At 30.7% G+C, this 13,737-nt stretch overlaps 4 protein-coding genes across 4 annotated transcripts; 3 read left to right on the top strand and 1 right to left on the bottom strand.

Annotated features, from left to right (window-relative positions):
• Positions 1 to 1,828: 1,828 nt before the first annotated feature.
• LOC113363491 lies at positions 1,829 to 3,036 on the top strand. The gene is made up of 2 exons (XM_026605987.1): positions 1,829 to 1,888; positions 1,966 to 3,036. The coding sequence occupies exon 2, from the start codon at positions 1,970 to 1,972 to the stop codon at positions 2,933 to 2,935; it is 966 nt and encodes a 321-aa protein (XP_026461772.1). The 5' UTR covers positions 1,829 to 1,888; positions 1,966 to 1,969; the 3' UTR covers positions 2,936 to 3,036.
• A 408-nt stretch (positions 3,037 to 3,444) lies between these two features.
• Positions 3,445 to 6,906, bottom strand: LOC113386536. The gene is made up of 3 exons (XM_026624319.1): positions 6,272 to 6,906; positions 5,700 to 6,112; positions 3,445 to 3,539 (listed from the first exon to the last, which is right to left on the bottom strand). The coding sequence occupies exons 1-3, from the start codon at positions 6,904 to 6,906 to the stop codon at positions 3,445 to 3,447; spliced, it is 1,143 nt and encodes a 380-aa protein (XP_026480104.1).
• Positions 6,907 to 8,422: 1,516 nt separating this feature from the next.
• Positions 8,423 to 9,804, top strand: LOC113363493 (protein PTHB1-like). Its single transcript, XM_026605988.1, has 2 exons — positions 8,423 to 8,891; positions 9,679 to 9,804. Exons 1-2 carry the CDS (start codon positions 8,541 to 8,543, stop codon positions 9,769 to 9,771), a joined length of 444 nt encoding a protein of 147 aa, XP_026461773.1. The 5' UTR covers positions 8,423 to 8,540; the 3' UTR covers positions 9,772 to 9,804.
• Positions 9,805 to 10,328: 524 nt separating this feature from the next.
• LOC113386525 (protein PTHB1-like) lies at positions 10,329 to 13,378 on the top strand. Its single transcript, XM_026624308.1, has 5 exons — positions 10,329 to 10,557; positions 11,686 to 11,924; positions 12,240 to 12,380; positions 12,896 to 13,066; positions 13,149 to 13,378. The coding sequence occupies exons 1-5, from the start codon at positions 10,352 to 10,354 to the stop codon at positions 13,376 to 13,378; spliced, it is 987 nt and encodes a 328-aa protein (XP_026480093.1). The 5' UTR covers positions 10,329 to 10,351.
• Positions 13,379 to 13,737: the final 359 nt, after the last annotated feature.

Genomic DNA, 13,737 nt, shown 5'->3' with positions numbered 1-13,737 from the left:
TATTGACATAGATAAATAAACATACTTTACACCTTGATGAATAATAGATAGATATAAAAAGATATAAAAAAATAAATAACTTTGACAAAAACTGTATATGACCTAAAACTTAATTCATAGATAAAAGAAGAGTATATATATCCATAGGCTTATTTATCTATATCCATAGGTAAAAGAAGCGTATAGAAAGCATAGATAAATAAACACAAATAATAAAATCAGCATAAATAAATAAAAAGATAAAAAAAGCATAGATAAACTCATTGATAAATAAGCATGAACTAGTGGTGCAAGGCCTGTGCAAGGCATCGTGCATACTCTTCTTTTATCTATGGCATCGTGCTTTAAGGCAATTTGCTGGAACTTACCGAACCGAAATTCAGAATTTTTAAATGCTTTAAATTTTTCAGAAAATTTTGATTTTTTTTTTAAATCAATTGCGCTGCGTAGCTGATTCAGAAACAAAATATCAAATCGCGTAACGCCGCGTCTCAATCTTTTAAACATTACAAATTTTGGTACGGAACCCATAGAAATATAAACAGATATTTTAATTATTATTAAAATCTCTATAAAATATCTTGTAATTTTATGTGCGTATGTGTAATTATCAATTTTGGCCGGCAAAGAGCATTCGAGCATCCTTTTACTTTTTTGATGAATCTCAAAAACCACTAGACTTGTCTTCCTAAAAACTCAACTAATCCTTCATTATATCAATATGATAGTAACAATATAGTGATATGTTTTTTGAATCATTCAAATCGGAAACTCCGTTCTCACAATCAGTAAATTCCCATTATTGTTATTTTTCACCCCATATCTTCGTAAGCGCTAAATCTGTCTCTGCCAAAAACTAATCAGTACGTCTCCCCATCAATACGAATCAAATGTTTTTTGAATCATTCAAATCGTACGCTTCGTTTTCATAAAATCACAATTCTTGTTTCTTTTTACCCCGTTTCTTCAAATCGGCTGGACCTAACTTTTTCAAAAACTAATCAGCTTATTGTTTCCCCATCGAACACGAATCGAATGATTTTTAAATTATTCAAATTTGACGCTCCGCTCTTACAAAATTGCATTCTTGTTACTTTTCAACCTGTATCTTCAAAATGGCTGGATCTGCCTCTGCCAAAAACTAATCAGCACCTCTCTCAATCAATATAAATCGAATGTTTTTTTAATCATTCAAATTGGACGCATCCCTCGTCCAAATTGGATCGTATCCTTCTCCCTGTAATATTTAACCCCTCATAGATAAATAAGCATATCCCCTCCTCTTTTAACTCTCAAGTCAAGTGAATTTCGTCGCATATTAACTAAAGCATAGATAAATAAGTATAAAGCTGTAGGTGAAGAGCTTCATATTCTTATGTTTATTTATCTATGAAGAGCTTTATACTTGTTTATCTATGCTGTAGAGTGTGTTGTATTACAAAGTTTTGATAACAATACTAAAGTGTTTATTACTTAAAATCATCATTTATATTCCAGAAAAAACACGATCATTTTTAAATTTTAAAGGGGAAAAAGAAAGCATCAAATGATCAGTAATGTTAAAGTCATTAAAATCATGTGCCATGACTAAACATATAATCTTGTTTTATCTATGCCTTCAAACTTGTTTGGAAACACTACTCTTGCTTTATCTATGCCTTCAAACTTGTTTGGAAACACTACTAGGAGTTGGGGAATCACCGATTTACTTATATCTTCATCTCTTTGTATACGTCTCAAGCTTTGTATACACACGCACGGACGGATTGATTAGTGAGCGAAACAAATTGAAAATATTATATCTATATAGGCTCTAGTAAAAATTATAGACAAATTAATCTTCAATTTGGAAAATAAGCTAGGTTCAAAACATAAAGCTAGGCACCTTGTAAGTATTAAGTATACTTAAGTAGATTCTTAATTGTTGAGTTGGGCAATTATTGTCAATTTGTTTATTTTCAACAGGACAATGAGTGAAAATAATCTCACACTTGCTGAAATTGCTCGGTGCTTTAGGCTTGAAGAGAGTGAATTAGCTTCTCTATTGGTGTCTGCTGATAATGATGTTGCAGAGAGAGAATTAGCTTCTATGTTGCAGTCTGCTGATATCCTTCCACCTGAATTATCGAATCATAAATTAGAGAAGGAATATTTTATTACAGGAACTACGACTGAGGATTTGTTTATGAAACAAAATGAAGTTGAAAATTTTATTGAGTTACAAAGAAAGTTTACTGAAATATGCCCAGATTATGCTGACGAACTAACGCCGAACAATAGACTAAAAGCACTCGAATTTGCTTCAAAGGTAATTTATGAAGTTGGACCTGCCAGCAAAAACATGAAAGAAGTCGGTGACTGTGATACTTGGAAGTTTGCTTTTCCATGCGAAGGTGATGAAGAAGGGAAAATGGCCTTTGTTTACAGAAATAATTCAGACAAATTGCAACATACTGTAACCTCTAAATTGAATATTATTTTGTCAGTGAAACAAGCCAGCTTATTAGCTTTATGTACTTTGAACAAGCTTGCTGAGTTTGCATATAACACAGAAAACAAAATGATGCTCACACCTATGGCTCGACCTTTATTTTCAGAAGATAATATTCGTAAAATGGCATCTGATTTGAATGCTAACGTCACCGATGTTATTAAGACAATAAACTGTAGTGCGCAAGCAGGGGGACATGTTCTAATAGAATCTGAGCTGCACTGTTCGATACTTTGCTATTTAGTTTTTACCAAGAATGTTAAAGATAAGAAAGTGAAATTAGGTAATATTGGTAAAATGATAAACAAATACCTTGCTGCAGGTAAATCTTTCTCGATATATAAGTTTAAGGTGTACTGCAAATATTCAAGTGATGTTATTGCAGAACAATTGACTTATGAGATATTGAATAATTTGCCAAATCATTTGAGACGATGTAACTAATTGACAGTCTTTTATAAGAGCATCAAATGTATAATTTATAACATTTTTTTTTCAAAGTACAATTCATTAAATTTATAACTAACATTATAAACAGTTGTATACCAAACATTTTAAGATGAAATAAAATTGTGCTAATTTTTACAATAATTTCACATGTATTATATATATTTTTTATATATATTTTTTATGAAAAATTTCAAACTTAGAACACTTATAATTTATGTTAAATATAACAATACCAATTTGCTGTTATTTTTGCTTTAAGAAAATTTGCTTATATTATTAAAATTTTCTTAATATGTAAACATATTTTGCAACTTTTTATTAAAATTATAATAAACTTCAAATGCTATATTAACTATTATAACGAATTGAAAACATTAATTACTATTTGACTGTATATCATTTTGAAATAAAATCAACATTTATAAGCAATTCATATTTAATAAATATAATTTACTGATTTTATTGACTTTTTAACTTCATTAAACAAAAAGTAGAAATATGGTTTAAAGTTTACAGATTCCAAATACCAAGTTGCAGTATAAAATAAATTTATTCTCGATTAAACATATTGTAATTGTGAATTCGCAGAACATTGTCACTAAAATAAAATATAAATGAAAAAAAAAATATTATATATTAGGACCAATTGTCTGCTTTTGGGCTTTATTTTGGTAGTGTCCCAAATTTGTAAAAAGTAGGTTGAAATTATTATTAAACTAGCTTTTTTTTTTTTTTTTTTTTTTTTTTTTTTTTTTTTTTTTTTTTTTTTTTTTTTTGTATAGCGAAGGAAATGCTTTTATGCATCCCAGACCGGTCTTCTGTCTGGGTATGTCGGACTCGATACCGCCCTGGTATAATACCGACTAAAACCTCCGCTTTGCCCCTGCCTCTGGTCCCCACGGAAACCGCCGCTAGGCATTACTTCGTGGGGGGAGGATCTAGAATGTTACAATTCTTAACTTGTTATAAACAATGTTATAAATCATAAACATTTTACTTATCTTTTAAATGGGCGAAGTCCCATTCGCCCTTTCTCTCTCTATAGAACGCAGGTCCATTAAAACGTCTCTCGCAAATCTGTCTATGGCGTTCCAAGCAGCTTCACTTGTCAGCATCACTTCAACAACATTACCTGGGGTAATTGTGCGTCTCAATGTCTCCTCCACATCATCCCGTAGAGCACCAAATCGCGGGCACACGAAGAACACGTGCTCAGCATCTTCGATTTCGCCCAAACAATATGGGCAATCCGGCGAGCTATCGTGCTTGAATCGGTGTAGGTAGGCTCGAAAACAGCCATGCCCCGATAGCATTTGCGTAGTATAATAGTTTACTTCGCCGTGCTTGCGACTTAGCCAGACTTTGATGTTAGGAATGAGACGATGCGTCCATCTGCCCTTTACAGCGACATCCCACAGTCGCTGCCATCGGTCAATGCTGTTCTGCCGTTCTTCTAATCTTAACTTTTCAGTACACAGTTGTTGATGTCTTCTATGGTAAATTATCCGTCTTTCCTCTGCTAAGACTAAGAGAGGCACAGTTCCTGAAATGACGCACACTGCTTCCGCCGATATTGTGCGAAATGCGCAAGCAATTCTTATAGCACTGAGACGGTATAAGGGCCCTGCCATTCTCCTCGATTTTTGAGATTTAAGAGCATCACCCCATATGGAGATACCATATGTCAGCACTGAAGTAATAACTGACGATAGTAATATCCTTCTGGTTTGTTTAGGACCTCCAATATTAGGCATCAGTCGAGCAAGTTTCGTCCTAACTATTGACGCCTTAGCACTAACGTATTCCACCTGTTGATTGAAATTCAAACGAGCATCAAGCATTACGCCAAGGTAACAGATGTGAGGTTTTGACGTGATCTCAAGATTTCCTATCTTTAGCTTGATGGTCTCAATTCTTTTCCTACTAGTGATAAGAACAGCTTCACTTTTTTGTTGTGCTAATTGGAGATTCATTGTTCCCATCCACCGATTAATTTTTCTGAATGTAATATCGAATAGGCTTACGATGTCATCAATTTGTTTGGAGACAACCACTATGGCAACATCGTCTGCATATGCTACTAGTTTCACACATTCTGGAAACTCTAGTCTCAAAAGGCCATCATACATAATATTCCACAGCAAAGGGCCTAGAACAGAGCCCTGCGGCACACCTCCTGTTATATTATATTCTTCTGTACCATCGCTTGAATGGTACATTAGAATTCTGTCTGTAAAGTAGCTTGCGACTATATTGCATAGGTATGCTGGCACGTTCTTGTCACGGAGTGCATTCATAATGCAATCCCAGTTTGCAGAATTAAAAGCATTTTTTATATCCAATGTAGCTACAAGGCAGTACTTTTTGGAACCCCCCTTCCATCTGGTTCCAGCAATTGCCTCCTTGGCGGTATTAACTACCAAGTTTATAGCATCGATAGTTGATCGCCCTTTGCGAAAACCATACTGATTGTCTGCTAGGATTGGATCAACTACTGCATCTATTCTTTGGTGAATTATTCTTTCAAAAATTTTACCCGCTGTATCCAGCATGCATATTGGACGATAGGATGATGGTTCATCTGGTGGTTTTTTTCCTTTGGGAATAAGCACTAGTCTTTGCTGTTTCCATTTTCGTGGAAAAACCCCTTCTTTCAGGCATGTATTATATGCATTAAGAAACATTGTCGGAGATGTCATAATTGATGTTTTCAAGGCAATATTAGGAATTCCATCTAATCCCGGTGCCTTGCTATTACCAACGCGATGACAAGCTTCCATCAGTTCTTGCAGTGTTATAAGTGGAATATTATTCTGTTCTACATGTGTTACCTGGTAGTTCAAATTAGGTTGTCGTGGAAACAAAGTAGTTACTATTTTATTCAATAGTCGTGGGCAAGTTGGTGAAGGTATTGGCTGGCTTTTGAGGCGAGACATTACAGTCTTATAAGGTCTTCCCCATGGATTTTCCTCGACTTCATCCAAAAGTTCTTTCCAGCACCTAACTTTACTATCTTTGATAGCTTTATTTAGTTGTCTACGTGCTTGTTTATATTCCACTACCAGTTGTGCAGAATTACTGAGACTAAATCCACGCTGAGAGATCCTTCTTTTCTTTAGGCACTCTTTACGAAGAGAGCTGATTTCTTCAGTCCACCAGTGCACAGATTGTCTTTGATTTATGCCATGTTTACGAGTCATACTGATATCACAGGCTTCGGTTATTCTCTCCATCAGCTCTCTAGTATGCTCATCTGCGTGTTCTGAAATTATAGGTTTGCAATTTAAGGCAACTCTCATGGCGCTTTCATCAAAAGATTTTATTTTCCACCCAATGGCTTTAGATATTTTCGCATGTCTTCTAATGTTTCTATCTGTTGATATTTCCCAGATGATTGCATTGTGGTCACTAGCAGTGTAGATATCTAATACCTCCCAATTGCAAATTCCTCTGACGAGGCTATTGCTAACAAAAGTAAGGTCTATTATTGAGCTTGCACTGCCCTTTTCAAAGGTTGGTTTATCACCACTATTAAGTAAAACCACGTCAAGTGCATTGAAGGCCTCCAAAAGTGCTTTACCTCTTGCATTAGTCTTCCTACTTCCCCAGTCTACCGCCCATGCGTTAAAGTCACCGGCTATCGCTACGGGGTGGTGTCGTTTTGCATCCTCCACAAGACGATCTAAAAAATCGACAAAATCTGGCAAAGAAAGACTAGGTGGAGCGTAACAGCTGTATAAATGTATGCCATCTAATGATGCTGCGACAAATCCTGCGTTGCTATTGTTAACAACATTTTGGAAACAAAACTTGCCACAGGACCAAATAACGGCTTTGGTGGTACTGTCCGTTTCCCATGGCCAATCAGTTAGATGTTTGTAAGGTTCTGATAAGAGGGCAACATCAATTTTTATATCTCTTACCGTCTGCATAAGCAAGTCGTGTGCAGCCTCACAATGATTCATGTTTAGCTGAAAATGGAAACTCTGAAAATGTAGCACATCATGCCGGCACTCACAGATGTCCTCTATATAGGGAGGCCATAGAGAAAATAATGAACGCAAAAGCATGAAGATAATACAGCTAAACATTATTAAACTAGCTGTAAGTGGAATTCTGTCTTAAGGCAATCAAGGCATCGTGCCTTAAGGCAAATTGCTGGAACTTCCCGTACCAAAAATTATTAATTTTTTAAAAGCGATTAACATTTTTGAAAAAAATGTGCTTTGAAAAAATAAGATTTTTGAGAAACTATATATATGGACAAAAAATTACTTTTTTTTGAAAAAAAAAATTAAAAAAAAAATTTTTTTTAATTTTTTTTTTTTGAAAAAAAAAAAAATTTTTTAATTTTTTTTTTTTGAGAAAAAAATTTTTTTCTTTATTTTGACATATTGTGGAAGATCTGAACTTTTTTTTCAAAGCAATCGTACTGATTTAACTGCATAGGGACAAAATATAAAGCGCGTAAGCGCCGCGTCGCTGTCTAACGCATAAGCATTGGTACGGAACCCATAGGAATGTTAACAAAATGTATACTTATTGTTAAAATCTCTATAAAATATCTGATAATTTGATGTGCATATGTCTAATGATCATTTTTGACCGCCAAATGGCTAATTTTTTTACTTTTTCCTCCATATCTCCGAAACCGCTACACCTACCTTTATGAAAATTTTATCGATTCTTCATCTTGTCAATACAAGTGAAATGTTTTTTGAATTATTTAAATCGGACGCTCCGTTCTCTTAAAAACTGAGTTACCGTTTTCGGCACTTTTTGCCCCGTATCTTCGGAACGGCTAGACCTGCCTTCGCCAAAAACTAATCAGCACGTCTCCTTATCAATACGAATCGAATGTTTTATGAATTATTCAAATCGGTTGATCCGTGTTCCCGAAATCGTCGACGAAAATTTGTATCCGCACATACATACACACACGTACATACATACACACACGTACACACATACACACACACACGCACACACACACATACATCCATTTTTTCTTATTTATCTATGTCAACATGGTTGCCGATGTTGCCGATTCTTTGAAAACATTAATTCCAGACTTTTCTAACCTCAAATAAAGAATGAGATTAATAAATTCATCAAATTTATAGGAGTTAAACGATTAAAAATAAATAATTGAATAAATGTTTTATATATTTGATGAAAATAAATATCGAAAAACTTATTTATTATATTTTTAATTATTATTATATTAAACAATGAAAGTAAAAAATTATAATTAATAAATAATATAATTTAATTAAAATTAGTAGTTTTAGATCAATATTAAACTGCGTAAATAAACATAAAAAACAAAACAACAAAATAAACAAAAATACAAAACTAATCTTAATATTTTTGTTTTGTCTATATTGGTAACTCTTGGTAACTGTCTCAATGACAGTTCAAGAAAGGTATCAACAAAAATTTTACACATTCATTCTAAAAAATGTGTTTGAATAAGTCATTTGTCATAAATTGCACACGTGTGTATCAATAAAATTATGAATAATTTTTTTTAAAATTTCAAGTCTGAAGCCTTTAATTTCTAACTTAGAATTTTATTGTTCAAATTTCTTTAACGACCATGTCCTTATTTAAAGCGAGAAGTTGGTGGAACACAAATGTTTCTGAAGATGAAACAGAATCTTTCGATCGAAATTCATTGTTGATCGCCAGACTAACCGAAGGCGATCATGATAATTTAGTTGTAGGATCCCATTTAGGGGCTTTGAGAGTATATAAGGTGACTACAAAAAGACTGGATGATGGAAGTTTGTCTGCATACAAACCTACAGACTTGGTTCTGGAGAAATTATTACCATACCCCGTTCTTGGTTTAGGATTAGGAAAATTGGTTTCGTATGTTGATAGCCTGAGATCTGTTTTGTTCGCACTAAATAGCTTGTTATTTAGTTTGCACTGTTTGGTTTTAAAGGTATACCTTTATTACTATAAACCTTTATTACTTTATAACTATAGTTATACATATTAATAGTTTTTCATTTTTAGTCATTTGTAGACTATGCAGTTTGTACATTCAATATAATTCATTTAAGTAATAATTCATATATACCTATAATCATATTTACTAGGACTTTATACAAACATCGGGATCACATTATCTAAAATTTGTACATATAAGTTATTTGCATTATATTGATACATTCTTTATGTGGATATATTTCTACATCTTTGAAATATTGTTGTTCGGATATATACATTTTCTAAATTATTTCCAAATTTTATGTCGAAAACCACATGCCCAACTTAAAATAATGCCTAAACATGCACTAAAATAAGTAAATGAATTACTTTCAGTTACTAATTTATTAATAAGTGCTAAAATAAAATTCACTATCAGAATCAATTTCAATGGTTGTTTAAATCATAATTTTCTTAGTCAGTTAACATCTTTTATTTATTTTAATATCTCATTGTTTTTGAAAAAAAAAAATACTTTGTAGATATTTCAAAATTTTAAGAAACTGAACGATGTAAGCAAATTATTACTAGTTAATAATTATTTAATAATAAAATAATTATTAGTTTCCATTAATTATAGTTAAGCTTTCATTCCATGTTTATTTTATTTTTATTCTTAATTTTTAATTAAACCATATATTAAATTATTTTCTTTGGTTGCTATTTATAAAAAACATCTTTTCAAATTTTTTTCAATTAAATTATGATATTATTTTTATAATTAATTAATTATGTTTTAGGGGATCTCAAAAATGGTTCTTATGTGTACTGCATCCACTACGAGTTACTGTATACTCTTTAAAATCATTAGACGGGATCACAGACCATGGTAAAAATCACTAACTATTCTAAAATTATTTGTAAGCTGTTAAATACTAATTAATGACATTCAATCTTTTTGTGTAATGATTAATATTGGTAGAAATCTTGAATTTTATTTGTATATATATATATATATATATATATATATTATATAAAATATGTTTTTATTAAGTGTAAGCAAATTGTTACATTAATACTATTAAAATTATTGGATATCACATTTCACAAAATAATGATTTTAAAATTCATCTTTGAATTTTTTTGTTACTTTTCAAGAATTCAAATGTACATTCAGTTTTAATATACATAATTATGTTCAGTTATATCTATTAAAACAAGTAAATTTTTTAACAAAGTTCATATTTTACTTACAATTTTATAAACATTTTTTCCTTGGTAAATCCTAAAATTTTTCTGTATTCATGGATTATATGCGGATTGCATACAAATTATATATTAGAATTTATTTTAAAAATAATATGACAGATTCAATAGATTTATAATCATTTATAATATTAATAATAATTTATAGGTGATCAAAACCTCCTCACTGTATGCTACGAACACATTCTACCGCAATCTGCTTATTCCATGGTAATCGGCCCTTTTGGAGGTGCATCAGGTCGTGATTTTATATGTGTTCAATCTCTAAATGGAATATTGAGTGTTTTTGAACAGGAATCCATTGGATTTAAATGTGTTCTGCCAAATTTTTTACTGCCCTCATCGATTTGTTATGTTATGCGCACAGATTCTTTTATCACTGTTACTTCAAATTGGTTCGTGGAATGTTACAGGTAAATTTACTAAAAATGAACACATACTTTTACCTGTCAATTTTTTTGAAACAACTACAGACAAAATTGTAAAACCATACTCATACATTTTTTTAAATATTTCCAGTAAGATACTAATAAGAGTCTTACTGTAAAAATCAGAAACACATTATATTTTATTTATTTACATATCTAATCACTATCCAATTACAATTAATGAATTTGTTAATTAATTGAATAACAAGTGCATTGCCTGAAGAGGAAGACAGTTTCAAGCTGTTATCGAATTTTTATTTTTATATTTTCTGATTTTATCTGATATTTCATTACTCTATATTATTTTTTAATTCATCAAATATTTTTCCTCTTTTTTATTTAATTTTGTTCATAAGGCTTAACTTAATTTCAGATTTATTACATAGTAGTTTAAAGATTTGCTTTCTAGTTTCAAACATCTGCTCTAATTTTTATAGATTTTTTCTTTGCGACTCTGTAATGATCTTATGATTATTTTTTATATTGAAATTATAAATAGCAATTTAATTAGCACAATTTTATAAGCTATTATGATGAGATTAAAATATACCTAATATTATTAAAAAAAATGTATAGGAATTACTCCGGTTACTGATTTTCTAATTAAGGCTAAGGCAGTTCATTTTTAAAGCTGAATGGATAACTTTTCTTTGTAACTCCTTTGGACTGAAAAATTAGAGATGTACTAAGTTTGGGCTGTAATATTTTTTAATTTTTTTATTGTTATCTCTATCTTAACAATATTGTACAACTTTAATTTACAAATTTTCAAATTTGGATTCTTTCGATTCAAAATTGCTTGAAACATTGAGAAAACATAAAATTAGCAAATCGGATTTTTTGGCAAAGACAAACTGTTCCTTCGGTAAGCTAAAAAATCGATCCGTCGAATTTTCATTAAAATATAAAATTGTGAAAAATATTTTCTAACAAAACATTGCACATTTATTACATTAGGTCACAACTCCCAATATACATTGCGCGTATATTACATTTAGTTAACATTTGTTATATAACTTTGTAGCAGAAAAAGTATAAAAGTAACATTTTGTTACATTATGGCAATATGTAGGGTCTCTTATATATTTTGATAATTTATTTTTCATTTTTTAGATACCAAAATATGTCACAATCTGAAAGTTCTGGCAACTTGACGCCAACATGGTATTACAATTTAGGAGAAGGCATCTTAAATATTATGGCATTACCATTGACTAGCACTGAGACTGTTATTGTGATTCTTGGCGAGAAAAATTTATATTGTTTGACTGATTTGGGAAAATTGAAATTTATGAAGAAGTTGGATTTTGTGCCAATATGTCTTCATGCATATGTCATTGGATGGTATTGGGGTAAAAATCAGCAACATACATATAGTTTGAATTTGAAAATTATTGAAATCAATGTTACAATTAAATGAAACTTTTCATTAAATAAAATTTTCATTTTGTCTTCATCTTAAATTATGTTTTTTGTATAACTTTTATTTAGCCTAAATTTTAATCATAACTTAGTTAATCGTAATGCATCTGTGAGCTCCCTTCATATTAAAGCCTATCTTTAAATAAATTTTGTTTATTAGGAATATTGTAACAGTTAGAACAAGAATATATATAAGTTTTGTTACAATTTTTTTTACTAATTTCTAACTATCTATTTTTTATCAGAACCCGATGCAAGGTTAATGGTGGCAGTTGCTTCAAACTTAGGAACGTTACTATTGTATGAAGGAACCAGTTTAAGATGGTCTGCGCAGCTGCCATGCATACCGGTTGCTATGTCTAAAGCTTCAGTTGCTGAACTTCCAAGTAAATGAATTTCTGTCCTTATTTTAGCATATAAACTCAACACATTCACATTTGACTTACTAGATAAAGGAAATTTAATTAGTAAACTATTTTTTCTTATAATAAAAAATGAATTGGATATGATTTGTTTGAAAATTCTTCACTGATCTCATGTGTTGTTAATTGTTTAATCATGATACATTATATTATACTTTAACAACTTTTTAGTTTGCAATATGCTCAATTTAGCCCTAGTGTCAACTTGTTTCATTATAGAAACAATTAAAATTTGGTAGAATAACAATTTCAACAATTAGAATACAAAATTGTTGTTCTTGTAGAATTATACTATTTTAATCATTAAATTGAATTAACATTATAATGAATGATGAATTAATGAATTAGTTATATTAATCAATATACATCATGGATTTAAAATGCAAAAAATATTCAACTTGATACTAGATTATTATTTAATATTTATTTATTTATTCACTTATTTACTTATTTAAAAATAAATTTGTTTAAATTTCTAGGTGCTCTGGTAACATTATCAGAAGATGGTCATTTGCAATGCAGCTACCTTGGAACGGAACCTGAATTGTTTTCTGCTCCACCTATGAGTCTGAAACCTATTGATTATGAAGAAGCCAAATTAGAATTAGAAAATTTACATGCTATCATTAAGTCAAATACAGATTCAGCAGGTATGTTAAATAAACTGCATATTATATGTAGAATTCAAATTTATGGATATCAAATGTAATTCATAATTTTAATATCTTTTAGATTTGATATTGATAAATACTACAGCAGAAAAGGAGATACAGATCAATATAAATATTGATTCAACTTTGAGACCACTACCACATAATGCACAAGAAACATTTAAACTTGATGACAAACCACGCTCGGTCAATTCTATGAGAATTGTAGCTAAAATAAAACCTAGCACAAATTCTTTTGAACAAATACAAGTTTCTGCAATGGTCCCTTCTCCTTTATCGCTTTTCAATTAATAGCATTCTATTTAGGAATGTTTCAGAAGAAAAAATGTTTGAAACTTATTGTTTACATTGATGAAGATAAATTTGGAGGCTTTAATTATACAGTGTTGAACTGAAAATTGTAGTATCCTATGTGAATACTCAAGGGCTGCCAAGGATATTACAAAAAACTCTTAGTATACCTTTGAATTTAGTGTACAACTTAACAGAGCCAGTGAAGGAAAGCCAAATTTAAAGTTACGTTGAATATCAGTCATCCAGCTACACCATTAAATCAACTTTTTCCAGGTAATAGAATAAGAATTACCCTTATTTACGAGCTAGGCAACTGATTTATTTTTAATCACCATACTTTTGTATTTATTTAGTTT

The sequence above is a fragment of the Ctenocephalides felis genome, unplaced genomic scaffold (genome assembly GCF_003426905.1).
Source record: "Ctenocephalides felis isolate EL2017-DRISC unplaced genomic scaffold, ASM342690v1 CF-g0.4_SCAFFOLD_00845, whole genome shotgun sequence".
Lineage (NCBI taxonomy): Eukaryota > Metazoa > Arthropoda > Insecta > Siphonaptera > Pulicidae > Ctenocephalides > Ctenocephalides felis.
The sequence above is the reverse complement of the archived record's forward strand: the minus strand, read 5'-3'. Positions and strand labels throughout refer to the sequence as shown.

Bases quoted from the DNA above. Each gene is read 5' to 3' on its own strand.
- LOC113363491 (XM_026605987.1), top strand. From the start codon at position 1,970: ATGAGTGAAAATAATCTCACACTTGCTGAAATTGCTCGGTGCTTTAGG.
- LOC113386536 (XM_026624319.1), bottom strand. From the start codon at position 6,906: ATGAATCATTGTGAGGCTGCACACGACTTGCTTATGCAGACGGTAAGA. The intron at 6,113-6,271 runs GTGGAAAATAAA...CATAAATCAAAG, and splicing joins AAAATATCTAAAGCCATTGG to ACAATCTGTGCACTGGTGGA. The intron at 3,540-5,699 runs GTAATAGCAAGG...ATTTTATTTTAG, and splicing joins GGAAGCTTGTCATCGCGTTG to TGACAATGTTCTGCGAATTC.
- LOC113363493 (XM_026605988.1), top strand. From the start codon at position 8,541: ATGTCCTTATTTAAAGCGAGAAGTTGGTGGAACACAAATGTTTCTGAA. The intron at 8,892-9,678 runs GTATACCTTTAT...ATTATGTTTTAG, and splicing joins TGCACTGTTTGGTTTTAAAG to GGGATCTCAAAAATGGTTCT.
- LOC113386525 (XM_026624308.1), top strand. From the start codon at position 10,352: ATGGTAATCGGCCCTTTTGGAGGTGCATCAGGTCGTGATTTTATATGT. The intron at 10,558-11,685 runs GTAAATTTACTA...TTCATTTTTTAG, and splicing joins TGGTTCGTGGAATGTTACAG to ATACCAAAATATGTCACAAT. The intron at 13,067-13,148 runs GTATGTTAAATA...AATATCTTTTAG, and splicing joins GTCAAATACAGATTCAGCAG to ATTTGATATTGATAAATACT.